General features: G+C 43.6%; 1 protein-coding gene across 3 annotated transcripts in view; it reads left to right on the top strand.

Annotated features, from left to right (window-relative positions):
• Positions 1-14,676, top strand: part of LOC110834354 (uncharacterized) — a 127,120-nt gene that overhangs the window by 88,617 nt on the left and 23,827 nt on the right. For all 3 annotated transcript variants that reach the window (XM_087352054.1, XM_087352052.1, XM_087352053.1), the window contains one exon: positions 8,224-8,334. In XM_087352054.1, the coding sequence (XP_087208180.1) occupies positions 8,259-8,334 (76 nt within the window). In that variant the 5' untranslated portion in view covers positions 8,224-8,258. The remainder of the gene's footprint in view (positions 1-8,223; positions 8,335-14,676) is intronic.

Raw genomic sequence — 14,676 nt, 5'->3', positions numbered from 1 at the left:
ATCAGTTTATTGAATGTGTTTATGGAAACAGCTGTTTACATTGAGAATTGTATGAAACATTAGACTGTCGAGCTGGTGGGACAGATACGTACCAGTAGGCTTTAAGGGGTTAATTAAGCAGATAAATTCATTTATAGTTGTACTGCATTGTAAAGGAAAGATTAGATATTTTCGTCAATCGAAATGTATTCAATGTGAAAATACCAGAGAAACAAGCTGTTGAGGATTTAACTTGACATCGTAATCAGTGGTTGGCAGTGATGATAATGTCGAGGTTTAATGTAGCAAAATTCATTTGTTTTCAGAAACGAGAGGTGTATTCAATCGATAATCGAAATGGGAGACTGAATGTTCTTTGCATCTTTGGGTCACGTAGTATTTTGATTATCGATATTAATCGAATGTCCGAACGATATTTGAAGTGTAGTGTAATGGCGGCTTTCCTACCGAGTGGTCGTGTGTACCGGACTTCAGATGTTTGAAATCGTAATTTGTAATTATTCCAGTGATGTGTGACGACACAGATTGAATTAAAGGTTATGTTGAAGCTTCAGTTTTGTTTTTGTGGTTGTTTACACGGTTTGTTGTGTAGGCAACAATGCTTTTATTAGTAGGTTATGTCATTCTTCGAAATGTGACTCTTCTCACATCGGAAAATGTACCACAAGCACAGAATCCGTGGATATTGTGATGTACCTTACTGGATCATGACACTATGAACAGCTGTGAAAACGTTAAGTAGTGTCAGAGGGCGAGGCTTCTTCTGTTGCTGAAAAATCATTCCTTACAGTAGCCATCTTGATTCGTTGCCACACGACTCAGGGAAGCCTTGTTTGTTGGAAGGTAGATTGTTTAATGTCGAATTGTATGTGACGAACGTGTTTATTCGTTTGTTAATGATGTAACAGACATCTAGAAATATAAGAATAATTATGTCGTCGGTATAGTGTTTGTAATTTTATGTAGTTCCAAGAGCACTTCTGATTGAGCTTTGCAAAATATTTGTGTTACTTTGTGTAACTGTAGATTACAGATGTAATGTTTTATGGATGTTGAATTTAACAACGAATAGTTGATATTTGACACGTGAAAAACATCATTATAAATAAATACGTAATATACGTATTTATATAATTAACACTGTCTAATGCAGATTTAAACCAGTTAGTCACCAGAAGTGCAAACGCCCACGGGTGTCCGTGCATTTGAATGTCCGGATTATTTTCAGAGGTTTCAGTAAATGAAAGGACCTTTAGAAACATCAACGCTACGGAACGTGTAACTGAACTGGTATTGATTCAAATACGCAGATGAAAAAGTATCGTATGAATATTCTAATGAAAATCTCTTTGAACTCCGTTCACAATTGCAATTCGTAAACAACAGTGGGTTTAATTCATTGCTTTGACCAACTCTCTCCGCTCGCCGCCCAAATAACTAATTAACCATTCCTGGGCTACTAATCAACGTTCCACCAACATCAATTAGCAGCCCAAACTCTTACTGCTCACAGTATAAAGGCGTGGCGTTGTAAATTTGCGTCACAGCCCCGGCACGAATAGCGTCACTGCACGCACTTTGAAGTCGCCGTGTACAAAGCATAACGCACTGATTTGTACCTGACTCTGAGGACATTCAGACCAGCAGCTGTCAAGTGCGGGCTGTCTTCGGAGTTTTGTTACGTATTTCTATGACGTAGTGGGAGATCGTCCTCAAACTTTCATGTTGCATCTTGTAGCCACTGAGCGGGTATCGATTGTAGGTATATCCGTTGCGACAGTCATGTTGGCTGAAGATGATCCGGGTGGCTCAGTAAACTGTCTGGACGTACCGGGGTTTGATTACTGACAGGGCACGATTTGATCCCTTTCCACAGCGTCCGGACCAATGGCAACCGATGTTACTTCATCGGGGGTAATACAACCGGGGCACGTAGCTAACCAGTCTCCTCTGTCTAGTGTCGATGTATGCCCACTCCGACGTACGTCTGCATGGCGTTCTACACCAGGGCCTCCCCTCCCCACACACACGCGCCCTCATGTGTGCTCTGCACAAGATGGCTCACTCATGAGCGAGTGATGTTACCTGTCGATCTGCGAACTAATCAATTCCCAAGGCTGGGAGGAGCTGAACTGGGGATCCAAGACGAAAGTTAAGGGTGACAGTTTCAGTTTGTGCTCCGAACGTGCGATAAAACCCATCGTCCAGGGGGACATAATGTCCACTCCTCCACGTCTATCTGAATTGGAACCTTACGAAGTTTCTCAGAACCAGCCAATCGTAAGTTAACGTTAGTAGGTACGAATGAAATGAACACTGAAATGGCTGTCTTATGAAATGTAACTCTACATGTAGTCTGGTAGAAGTTTACCGAGTTTTCAGAGGTACTTCCTGCCTCCATCATCAGGGCGATGTGTCGACGTGTGTGTTATGTCGTGTCTGCCACACGAATAAGTTGATTTGTATGCAATAAATGATCACCGAGACCACAGAGAAATGAAATTTCGTAAAGAACGCCTCTGGAATATGTTTATTTCAGCTTACACGGTTTGGTTAGTGATTCTTGTTAAACGCTGTCCAGTCCACAGGCCTTCACATTGACGCTGTGGCTCGTGATTACAGGTAATATGAGGTGTGGATCCGGAAGGAAAAATCGTGTCGACTGTTCTGTTTGAAAGAGAATATCACCCAATTAAATTGGACTAACCTGTGTGATTTGCCCTTGTTCTCGGGTAGCCGCGTCGTCGTCGTGACGCAGGGCGGAAGGGGCAGAGGGCAGTAGATAGATGATAGACGACGAGCTATTGAATTGGCTCAGACACGACGATAAATGGGCGTGTCTTATTGGTCCCTGTATTATTACGTCACAGCGCTCGAAATTCGCCGTGTGGGATGAGATGTCGTCTTTGTAAACTGTTCTGTGTCTGCGTGTGATTAATGATTTGTGAGGTGAGGGTGAGGAAAACATCGAATTATTTTTTAAAATGCGGACGCTTCAACCCCTGCAGTTGAAAACCCTTCGAGCCTGTGGGACAGAGTTTCGTTTAACGCCTTTGTCTTTTGAGCGAGAGATGATTTGTCGTCAGTGAGGATATAACACAGAAAATTGTGCCCTGATTTGGAATGATACTTTTTCCAGATTCGTTCATTCGCATTAATAGTTATTAATTATTATTATTATTATTAAGTGTTCTGTCTTACGACAGGTCCATTGCTCTGCCCAAAAAGAGCTCTCCAGTTTTCCCTATTCTCAGCTTCTCGTTTTAACTCCTGGAACGTCATCTTCTTTCCTTGTTTAAGATCGTCGGTTAGCTGTATCCGCCTTCTTCCCAGTCCTCGCTTTCCTTCAACCTGGCCTTCGGTGATATCACTCAGTATTCCATTCCTTCTCATAATATGTCCCAGCCAGTTAGCTTTCCTTCGTGTAATCGCCTGCAGAATGCTTCTTTGCTCGTTGACTCTCCTCAATACTTCTTCGTTGGTCACTCGATCCGTCCACCTGATCTTCTCTGTTCTTCTCCAACACCACATTTCAAAACTCTCCAGGTATTTCTGTTCCTTCTTTCTGAGTGTCCAAGTCTCTGCTCCATACGTAACACTTCACTAGTTTCTTCAGTTATTAATGACACCTTAAATTTATCTCTTCTTACCATTAAATGTGAATGGTCGGTGATGCACAAGTTATACAAGAACAATTTAATTTGTCTAAATTACATTACTTTCTGCCCTATTTGCTACAACTTATTGCGAATTAAAAAATATGGTTTTCTGGAGTTACGCTGTGCCTACGAAAACGAAACTCCTCTGTTTTACGTGCGGAGGCTTAATACTCGTTTATGCGCTTCAAGGAAGTTTTCCAGTGACGTATCCCACAGAAAGAAGGACGCGCTGGTTACCCACTTCATGGGACTCCCTCGTTTCATACCTCCTCCAAATTGTTCGAGGAGGAATTGGAGATACATGAAATGCTTCCGCTGTTATTCACCTGTATGAATTCATTATGAATAGCCTACATAGGAATTTACATGTCGTCACAGTTCTGTCGACGCGTACACAAAGCAGAGTTTAGTTCATAAATTAAAAATTTTATAATTCGGAGCTCGAAAGATTTGTAAGATTTCTGAAAAGAGAAGAATTATACTGTGTTTTGGCTGTTAATTTTTATTTTCAATGCCTCTCTGTTCATAACCAGCTTTCAGTTTATTTGTTTACTGGAGTACAGTGATGAATGTTTTGAAACGCGCTGCTGTTAATCCTCTTACATGCCCTGCGAACTTACGAACAGCACAGAAGGGGATATTCAGAGCACATCAATAGAACGAAGGCAACAAATATTTTAAGCACCCCATAATGATCGGCTGTCAAAATGAATTAATAGCATTTGGAACTGAGGTCTTTCATACGCACAAAGGCGAAACTACTGGTGTACGTTGAAGTGCTGGAACAGATTTGAAAAGCGAAAATCAGTGCGGGGAGATGGCGGCTCGAGGGTACTTGTGCGAAGAGTGGGGAAGTCTTCGGTCTGCGAAGGAAGACCGACTGGATGTAAGATTCGCCATGACTAAAAAAGAGAAGCGCGTATTAATTGATCTGTTATTGGCCGAGACGAGGATCCGCCTTCCGGTCCTCATCCCATGTAATCATCTGTAAGCCAGCTGCATTCCATCATTCTCCACTTCGACCCTGATGATGGAGACGGTATATTTATCTGAATCGTTGGGATACTGTCAAAACACTACACGGTGCAGCAACCTAGAAGATGAAGGTGGCTGTCTTTTGTATTGTTCCGCCGTGTAGTCTGGTTGAAGTTTACAGACGTTTCAAAGGTTCTGGCTGCCTCCATCATCAGGGCGATCCACTTCTCTGAGTAACTTCTGAGTCCTGGGGGCTATTACATTCTACATTTGTGAAGACGAGAACACGCAGGACGATCTCCGTCATATAACTTATTGGTTGTTTTTAACTTAATGAGGATGTAAAGAACGCCTGAGTGATCCAACGCCCCGGCCTCATCCAACATCCATACAACACATCTGAGCCACTTGTGACGTAATGTCTCGGGGATTAGGTTGTGTAGTTTGGCTAAAATCCCAATTCCATTCGATTTGAGCACAACTTCTCAACTTCTGCTTCGAATCGATTACCTGGCAATGGCATCTCAGTTCTGTTCTTGACGTGTTTCAGTACCAAACGGAGCTCGGTTTTTCTGCGTGAAACAGAACATCGCTTCTACTGCCTGAGCTGAAAATTACTCCGCAGCTACGAAGCGGCATTGGAGCCCAAAGTACGGATGTTAGGTTAGGTTAGGTTAGGTTAGGTTATGTTAGGTTACGTTAGGTTAGGTTAAGTTAGGTTAGGTTAGGTTAGGTTAGGTTAGGGTTAGGTTAGGTTAGGTTAGGTTAGGTTAGGTTAGGTTAAGTTAGGTTAGGTTAGGTTAGGTTAGGTTAGGGTTAGGTTAGGTTAGGTTAGGTTAGGTTAGCTTTCGCTTCAGAGTTCGTATTTTATGCGGGTCGTATTCTGACACTCAAACTTTGACAGAATGAAAACTGCTTACATTAGCAGCTGATCATTTACGTTTAAGGCTAAATTATTATTTCGTGGCTTATTTAATGACGTCTTTCACATTATTATATTGTATAAGTTATTCAGATATTATATAAACTTACAGTATTATTACATTAAATAAGAGCAGATTAAATTCCGGGCACGGTTGCTAGGTTACATTTCACAAAGTTTTTTGGTTGTCTCGTCTTCTATAATAGGATCTGAAGATTTAACTCTACACGAAAATTGCTTTTATGAGGAACAACACAGATTAAGGCTCTGAGAACGGAGTTCCGATGAGAACATTCGGACCTCAGAGAGACCAAATAACAGGAAGATAGAAAAATTGTACATAAGATCTTTATAATTCACCATCTTAGCAGGATTATTTTACTGAAGCTGTCAAGTTAAGGTGAAGTGATGGCACATGTGTCATGTAACATGCATGAGAGATGAGAAATTTATGTGAAACTTTCGTAGGATGACGTGAAAGGGGGACTCTTTCCCGGTCGACGTGGGTGTATTGAAAGGTATTATTGTAATATGGTAGATTAATTTGTCTGAGAGAGTCTTCAGTACTTACATGAACAACGAAAGCTCCAGTTCTGTAGAATGGAAAGAATATTATGAATTTTAAAGGCTGCATAAGCAGGCAATCGTTACTCCCAGCGTCTGCGTTGAATTACTGAGGAAGAGGCCATGTCCCAGCCGAGATTAGGACCCGGACCTCCCGTATGCTAAGACGACCGCCAGTAAAATTCGGATTATCTTTCAGAGCTTAACTTTAGCAGAACTAGTTTTCCCTTCAGGCGACAAATTTGGTTGAATTGCTTTTAAAATTCAACTTTATTCCCGCCTCTTTGCTTCAAGGCCTGGTGTAGTTCGCTTCGTGGCCCTGTCGTCATGGCAACGCGTTGAATTACACTCAGCGCCCATGCATTCTATAACCGAGTTTCACAGACTCGTCATACGTAGTACTTAAGCTCGTAAGCTGAAGGCGTGTTACAGGCAGCACCCCCTCCCCCTCAAAAATGCGGAGCAGCGCAGATTTGACGCGCCTCAGTAACACCAAAAGTTGTAAAATATCCCTCAGCTTTGTTGAATTTAGTAGAACGTTGCCGTGTTGATGTATTGTAATTTGACGCATCAAAGAATTGGGTTGTGTTACCGTAGTTTATGAAGTATAGAAGTTTTTTTTTAACGCGAGTTTCATCTTGTGTTACTTTTCGTTTCATAATTTTGTAGTCTCCGTTCGTTACGTTTTTCCATATTCTGTCAAATAATCGACTTCTCCTGTGGCCCTGGACTTATGGGACACTCCCGATAGGTCCCAGTGTTTCTGAGAATTGATCTGAGTACCGCGAGACACACCGGTGGGTCGTCTTTATGTAGACTCAGTCTTCGTGGGTGAAATCGTGTTTGTAACACACCAGCGGGGAAAGGAAACTCACGCGAGGTTCGCAACAGCCACCGACTGTCACGCGGTTCTTATGCTAATGTTTTTCTCACTTTCATTTTACCTCCGTAGGGTTAGGGTCACCGGTGAGTCTCAGGACGAAATTCAAATCTGACAAAAGCCACTTAGGGGTCGACGTATTAAAGGTTTTCATTGCAGGGTGTTTGAGAAACAAGCAGGTACATTTACGATTTGACGTTCTCACGGCTTCGAGTTCGAAGATTATTGTCATCTGGATCGTAGCGCTGTGTATAAGTTCACCAACGTTTCGGAGGTCCTTGCTGCCTCCATCATCAGGACGGCTGGTGAACTTCTACTAGACTACACGGCGCTACAACTCAGAAGGCAGACATCTTCGTACGCATTGTCGTGAGGCCCTCACATCCCAGTTATCATACCCTCCTTAGCTCCGTGTGACTTCTTCCTCTTCCCAAAGATGAAAATTCAGCTAAAGGGAAGGAGATTTGAGACGATAGAAGAGATTCAGGCAGAATCGCAGATGGTGCTTGACAGGCTGACAAAGAAAGATTTCCAGGGATGCTTCCAGGCTTGACAGCGGCGCTGGGATCGTTGTGTTCACTCCCAGGGGAACTACTTCGAGGGTGATGGATGAATTTAATACCTGAGATAAGTGTACGGGTTTTTATACGCGCAGTCTTGAAACTTTCCGATCGCACCTCGTATCTGGCTTCTTTGATTCAGTCTTATCTCTGCAGCGTGTATCTTAGTAGGAGCAGTGCCATTATAGCTCATTTTCTGTCATTTTAAAGAAAGACGTCCTTGTGGAATTGCAATGCTGCTGTGCGTGTCCGTCTAATACACGGAATAGCCTACTAGGTGATTACCAGTTTTGGAAGGATGTGTCGCCTCTGTCCTCATAGTAGAATTCTGCTTTGATAATGAATAACAAAACTATGCGCTGTCGCAACTCAGACGTTCGCACCAACATTAGGACCCACACCTAATTTGTTAACATAATATCCATTAGATTTTCATTGTATTTTTTTGGAATCGAGAGAACCACAAACGCTAAACAGTCCCAGTTCTGTGCACCCCTGACAGGAACAGAACGAAGGCGCAAAGCCATCAGACTTTGGCCTTGCGCACGTTCGTACACAGTTCTGATCCAAAGTCTTACACGTAGTGTTCGCCATTTTTCTAAACGGCGATGTCTTCCTGGGCACAAACTGGATTTGACATACGGACGGTTTGTTGTGTTACAGGTCGAGTGATGACGTCACAGTGAAATAGTTCGGGAATGAGGCTGCCATTGGTGACCCTGTTATCGGTGATATTACTGACCTTCTGCACCGCCGCGTCACCACGAGAGGAAGGTGAGTGGACATCTCTTTAGAGCAAACATGTCAGAGGTAGGCGTCGAAGACTGTGGAGGCTGTTTTATGAGGCGGTAGAAAAGGTGCGTGGAGCTGTTATCGATACAGATTAGCTGTTTATATGCTCGGAGAATGGGATTAAGTAGCGGATGTTCGCAAAAAAAAATCGCGTATATACAGACGCGTAAACTGACGCAGAGCTGTTAGTGACGTGCAGAAGCGTGTTCAAATGACGACAATCGTCAGAATAACATAACGCCTTGACCCACGCGTCTTAATTCGACAGCATTAATGTTTTATTGTTAGTCTCGTGACATCGTCTCCTAACTTGAATCGTGGAAACAGAATCCGCGTGCTATTGAAACAGAATAAGTTAAAATATTTGCTTTTATGCTATAGGAAAAGCAGATTCGACAATTTACTGGTTTAACAGCAGAATGTATCTGTTTTAACATTAGACCAAGGGTAATGAGGTATGCAGAAGGGCAATGTCTGCGTGAACTCCAAATTGGAGACCAACTTTCTGCGTGTGTTGTTCTGGCTGAACCTCCATATTTAGTCATTCGCTAACGTAAATTGCATTGAAGAGAAAAGCAGGTGCGAAGAGAGAAGGGGGAAGGGGGTGAGCAGTGGCGCTGCCTAATAAGATCCACCCCTAAAACCCCCCCTCGTCCCTGTGAATAAAATTAAGGCACGGAAAGTTTCAGATGTGAGCAAAGTTTATCGCACTGCGCTGTAAACTGTTGAGCGAACTTGAGTCATTAAATTCCAAATGTGGACGCCATGAGCACAGAGCAACACCAGGCGAACAACGAGCTGCTTCAGTCCCGGAAAGGGACCGCTGTTCCTGTAGTAAAGAAATATCCGAGTTACTTACCGAATCAGTACAGCGTTGCCCGCCCGCGTGTAGGCGTCAGACTGGAATGGAGGTTAAGCTCCAAGATTTCCCTCCCATTGCAACAAATGGGGATGAGCAACTGCCGGGAACTGAACACAGGTCATCCAACTCGTTGCTAGTCTCTGTGCTCTTGGCCACTTCGTTCAAAATCGCGGCGATCCAGAACATCCGCGGTGTTTGGTTTCAATTTGGTAAGACTGCTGTAAGAATTTTCAGATCAGATGAATCAGCAGTGCGCATGCACCGAGAAAAAGATCCACGGAGCATAATTCACAGGATTTGTAGGTTTGGGTTGACTAATTTTTTTAATTACCAGTTACATAACGACGCTTTTTTCGAACTGCTTGAGTTACATGGCGTTGAACGATGAATTGGAGATGGAATGCAGCGTATGTGGAGTATTTGTAGTACTATTACAGCGTTTTAATGCGTGGTCTGAGGAAAATAACGAAAATTCACACCAGGGCCACCACCTTTACAACAACAGTCTGTGTCCAGTCGGGCAAACTGCTGAGCTGTGATAACCTCCATTTTAATAATATCACACCGAACAGCGGGAACTGAAAGAAAGGACTCAAGCCCACACACGTGGGCTGTGGCGGAGGATTTGCGCCACGTTGCAGTCAGCTCCTTCCCGTTTCATGACCGCAGTCATAACTTTCAGCTCTGTTAAGGCACAGGAAGGAAAGCAGAGTCTGTCAGTCCACACCATCAGTATCAAATATAGTCTAAATTACTTTACATGTTTTTAAGATACGTAGAATATCGCGGACGGACACAGCCTCTTCATTGTGCGTTTATTTTACGCTTTGTTGTCAGTAGCTCGCGTTAAATTGTACAGAAACAGCTGCAGGTTACATTAGTGTGAACGTTGGTGGTTGGAATACAAGCCCTGAATATTTTTTTGTACAACATTCAACATGAAGTTGTTCGTTGGTGTACATTGACTTTTTCGATGTTTTTTTTCTCAATTTAATGGAAATTAAAGTTTGTGTGTTTTGAATGTTCGTATGCGATTGCTGTTAAATTACAGTTAACTGCCCCAGCAACTGGGGGGATGCGTATTATTTTTAATTTCCGCTGGAGAAAATTCGATATTGCTTCTCCGATATTGGATTTCTGTCGTGTGGGAGGTCACGCTCGTTAATTGGTCAGAATTGGTCCACTGGTCACAGCAGCAGGTAGTGCGCAGTTAATAATTTCGCTTCCCACGAGAGAGATTAACATTTAATTTCTCACGTGACCTCTGCCCCCTTCCCTCTTACGAATAGTCATCGATTGACTTCTTATGTAACGTAGCAGAGGATTAATAATTACTGATATCCGTTCCTTCATAACTTTGCGAGTTCACAGCATTGTACCCCATTCGCTCCGATACTCCCTTCAGAGGACCCCAGGGTTAATTGCCCTGTTCACAAAGCCCAGCGCTGGACCGCAGCCTGAACAAGATAAGCCGACTCCACAGATCGGTTTCTTAACATCCATTTTAATATTATATCTCCCATGTACACTTTCTTATCTCAGATGATCTTTTTGCTTCAAATTTTGTGGATAAAACTGTGTTCGAATTTCTGTCCATCTCCCCATGCGTGCTACATGCCCTTCCATCTCATTCTTCTTTATTACGTCATCCAACTAAGATTTGATCTTAAACATCGTGTAAAATTATGTTTTCATAATTTTTCAACCTTTAGATTTTTAGGTAGAATAAGGGAACATAAAAATATTCCGGCCTGAACTTCGTCTGCAGTATCCACATGATTATGCCGCGTTTCGTCGGGATGGGTTGTACCGTTGGCTCGGATTCTATCTCTTGGTCTCCCAAGTTCTCTCTTCTTCGCATTTTGTAAGAAACATTTGGCCCGCGTTTCTCATCTTCCCCTCCAGGTTATACGGACACCTTCATTTAATCGCAGTAACATTAATATTTGGTGAAAAGCGTAAACATTCAGTAATTAATAATAATGACCATCTACGGGAACAGCTCGATTATTTGTTGTTCCTGCAGAAGATAATCCCTGCCACTTGTTGAACAAAGCGGGCCTCAGTTTGCACACCGTTGAAGCTCCTCGTTATTCGGTTTCGTCCATCTTCCCGTCTGTCAGGTCCAGCTGTTCTCAAACGCCCTCGATCTCTGTCATTCGCTCAAGCTGAGAGACCCAGGTTTGACACCCGTATAAATTTATTATTGAATGAATTTTGAAGGCTGCCTCGGCGTCTCCACTGGACACTTCCTCCTTCCGCTTTCCTCTTCGTTGTCGTGCCTCCTTTCTGTTCGACGGGCTTCTGTGTCCCAGCCCCTGCCTGCCTTGTATTACATTCGTTCTTACATGTTACTGTTGATATTCGAAAGAATACATTTTCTGTGATGTCCGCTCGGTTGGTCCTGTAATTCGCACCTGAGGTCGTGAGGATTCCCGTTTGTGCTGCTTTCAAGTATTTCCTCCGGTGCCCCGTTTCCTGCTCTTTCCAAGTCTCACTACAACATTTCAGAATTACTTACTGCAATGTTGTGCATTTGTGTTTTCGCTAATTTTTTTCTGTGAGAACTCTAGTATCTCAACAGATCTCTTTACGTTGGCGTGTATTACATCGTAATTCTGTATCTCCTCAAGCCGCAACTGCGTAGAACTACGGATGAGTTACAAGATCAGTAGACAGACTTACCACCCTGTTGTTTGATGATGACTGACCAGCATTCCTGACTTCCAACACATTGAACAAAAACAACGGAAACTGAAAGATAAATTCGAACAGGTCGACACTAAATTTTTGCAGAGACCTTTCCTGCGTTACAAATGTATTGGCTATCTTGCCATGGTTCGGTCGTCTAAACCCCATTTCTCTTTAAGAGTTCACCGCGTGAGGATTCCCTTGAGGTCCTCGCTGTTCTGTCGACTCGATTTCGTATCGGCCACGTCCCCCTGCCCTGCACTCAGCTCTGACAGTTCTTAATCGGTGGGTCGCGACTCCCCTGTGGATTCGCGAAGAATATCCCTGGAGTGGGGGCAGCCACACGTGGAGGTCATTCCTGCTGAGTCTGCGTGGTTATTGCGTCTTGTGACGTAAACGGATTGTCTCCCGGGGAAGGACGGATGAGAGTCCCTGGATTACGCTGTTCACTGCCGTCTAGCTTTGTCTCGATTACACAAATCTCCCTACTTTGCGTTATGTCCGAACGGCAGTTCAATTTCGCGCGTTCATGACCGAATTCACCAGAATCTGTCGACACATCGAACGCACACTTTGCGTGACGACGTACTTACGTTTGTTTGCGCACATTTACAGCGTGGCTCATCGAACACTTATCTGGTCGATATGCGTTTTCCCTTTAAGTCTTGCTGTGTTGAATAAATGAAGCTCCTGTCTTGATTCTGTTGTCGACATTTATCGTCTTCCGTTGTAGTCCTGTCCAAATGTTTCTTGACCGTCCCACGTGATACTTTCGCGGGTGTTTTGCGTTATACTTTGTCGTAAAGCTGCTTGTAGATCACTTTATACTTCCAAAGATCATCGCATTCTTATCATGTCCTCTGTCCGATGTATGTGAATGTCTTTCTCCATCTCTCGGTTTTCTTCAGACTCTTCAGACCACCACTTCTCTGTTCACGTGGCGTGGTCGTGATGATTTCGTGAACCCGAAACAGGCGTTGTTGGTCGTGTTTTCGCACATCATTTGTTTCGCGCTCATCTGTTGTATGCCCTGTCAACCCTGAACGTCGCTCAGGCTTGACAGCTGTCTCAAGCCCGTCACTCGTCGCGTCTTGTAGGGCGACCGGTCCCATAGCCCAGCGCCCTTCATCTCCTGTCATCCCGGTATTCCGCACGTCAGACCCGCTACTCGTCATGCCCCGTGGCTGAGCGCTTCAGCGTTTTGTGACAGACTCTGCCGTTCTCCGTCGAACCGTACGGCAGTCTTCATAAAGAGAACGGAATGACAAATTTGGGCTCCTTCGTGGACGTATCAAATGCGCTGTAACTTGTTGATTGGCTAACTGAAGCGTGCGTTTGTGCTAGAAATCAAAATCGCGGAGGCGTGGAATCACAAGGTTCATTACCACCGCTCAGCTGCGTATTTGGGATGTCCCGGGTTCAAATCTCGGCCCGGGGACCAGCTATCATGAATGAATATTTTCGTGGGTTTCCTCAATTTCTCCAGGCAAATGCCGAGATAGTGCTTTAAAATTAGGCCACGACCACTTCCTTCCACATCCTTTCCAATTCATTTTTCCCCTGTCATCCTCTCATTCGACGACATACAGTCTGGGCTACTGGTCGACCGTGACGGGAAGGTTTTCGTATGTCGTGTAAGTCCCTGTGAATTGTAATTAACATGAACATCAGAACATGAAAACCATTCGTCAGAATTTTTGTAAAGACCGACAGAAATACGAAAAAATGTTTGTGGACTTATGGGCCATTTTATAGATTGTTCTATCAATGAAATCTTATGAAGATTTCGCATCTCTCTGGAAAAATTAACACAATTCTGAGATGTATCAGCCTCTCTTGGTCTTAGTCTTGAGAGAAAACGCAGAATTTCGATTTTTGAAACTGATTGTAAGCTTAGCTATAGCAGATCCTACTTCGAAATTCGCCTCACTGCGCTTACGTTTATAAATAAGTCATCTTTATCTTGAATTCCCGACACTTTGGCGTAAAATTGAGACTTCAAAGGCAATGGGGGAACCACGACCTTCGACCTTAAAAGGTCTCTCTCTCTCTCTCTCTCTCTTCTCGTGCCATGGATTTGTATCCGACAGCTGTGAGATACCGCGCGCTTGTTTGACGTCTGTTTATGTTAATGTCACACGCATTCATCCGTCGAGATCGATTCATGGTGAAGTAATGTGGAAACACAACTGTTTCCGAGAAGGGTTCAGGACGATTTCTTTGATAGAATTCTTATTTCTTGTTGAGACTTTCTGTAAGAAGTTTAACAGTATTTGGCGGGATTTGAGGTTCTAACGGCTGCGAGTATGAAGATGGCTCTGTTCTGGATTGTTACGCCATGCAGTCTGGTAGAAATTTTCCAACGTTTCAGAGGCAGCAAGCACCTCTGAAACGTCGGTGAACTTCTACAAGGCTACTAGGCGCAACAACCCAGAAGACAGTCTCTTTATTCTTGAAGTGCGATGTTTTGCGTCTAATAATTTCACGTTCCTGAACCGGGATTTGGTTGGAATCGGCGAACTAACGATTTTAGTGTTGCGACAGTCTGACCCTGGAGGAAACCTCCTTCCGACCGATATCAGGAAGTAAGTGTACCTTTCAAGCTAATTCATAGGGCGCTCTCAGAATGCATGTGCTAACTCCGAAGGGACCACGCCTTTTGGGCTCAAAGGTGTACAGAATTTGGTGATACTGAGTGCAACTGATTTTTTCCGAATTTTTTTTTTTAAATTGTGGTCGAACGACCCAGTAGCTAGGCGTGAGAAACTTTC

Source organism: Zootermopsis nevadensis, unplaced genomic scaffold (genome assembly GCF_977971745.1).
Source record: "Zootermopsis nevadensis isolate Lab colony 2312 unplaced genomic scaffold, Znev_1.0 Znev_ptg000020l, whole genome shotgun sequence".
NCBI lineage: Eukaryota > Metazoa > Arthropoda > Insecta > Blattodea > Termopsidae > Zootermopsis > Zootermopsis nevadensis.
This window is presented reverse-complemented; position numbering and strand designations above follow the sequence as displayed.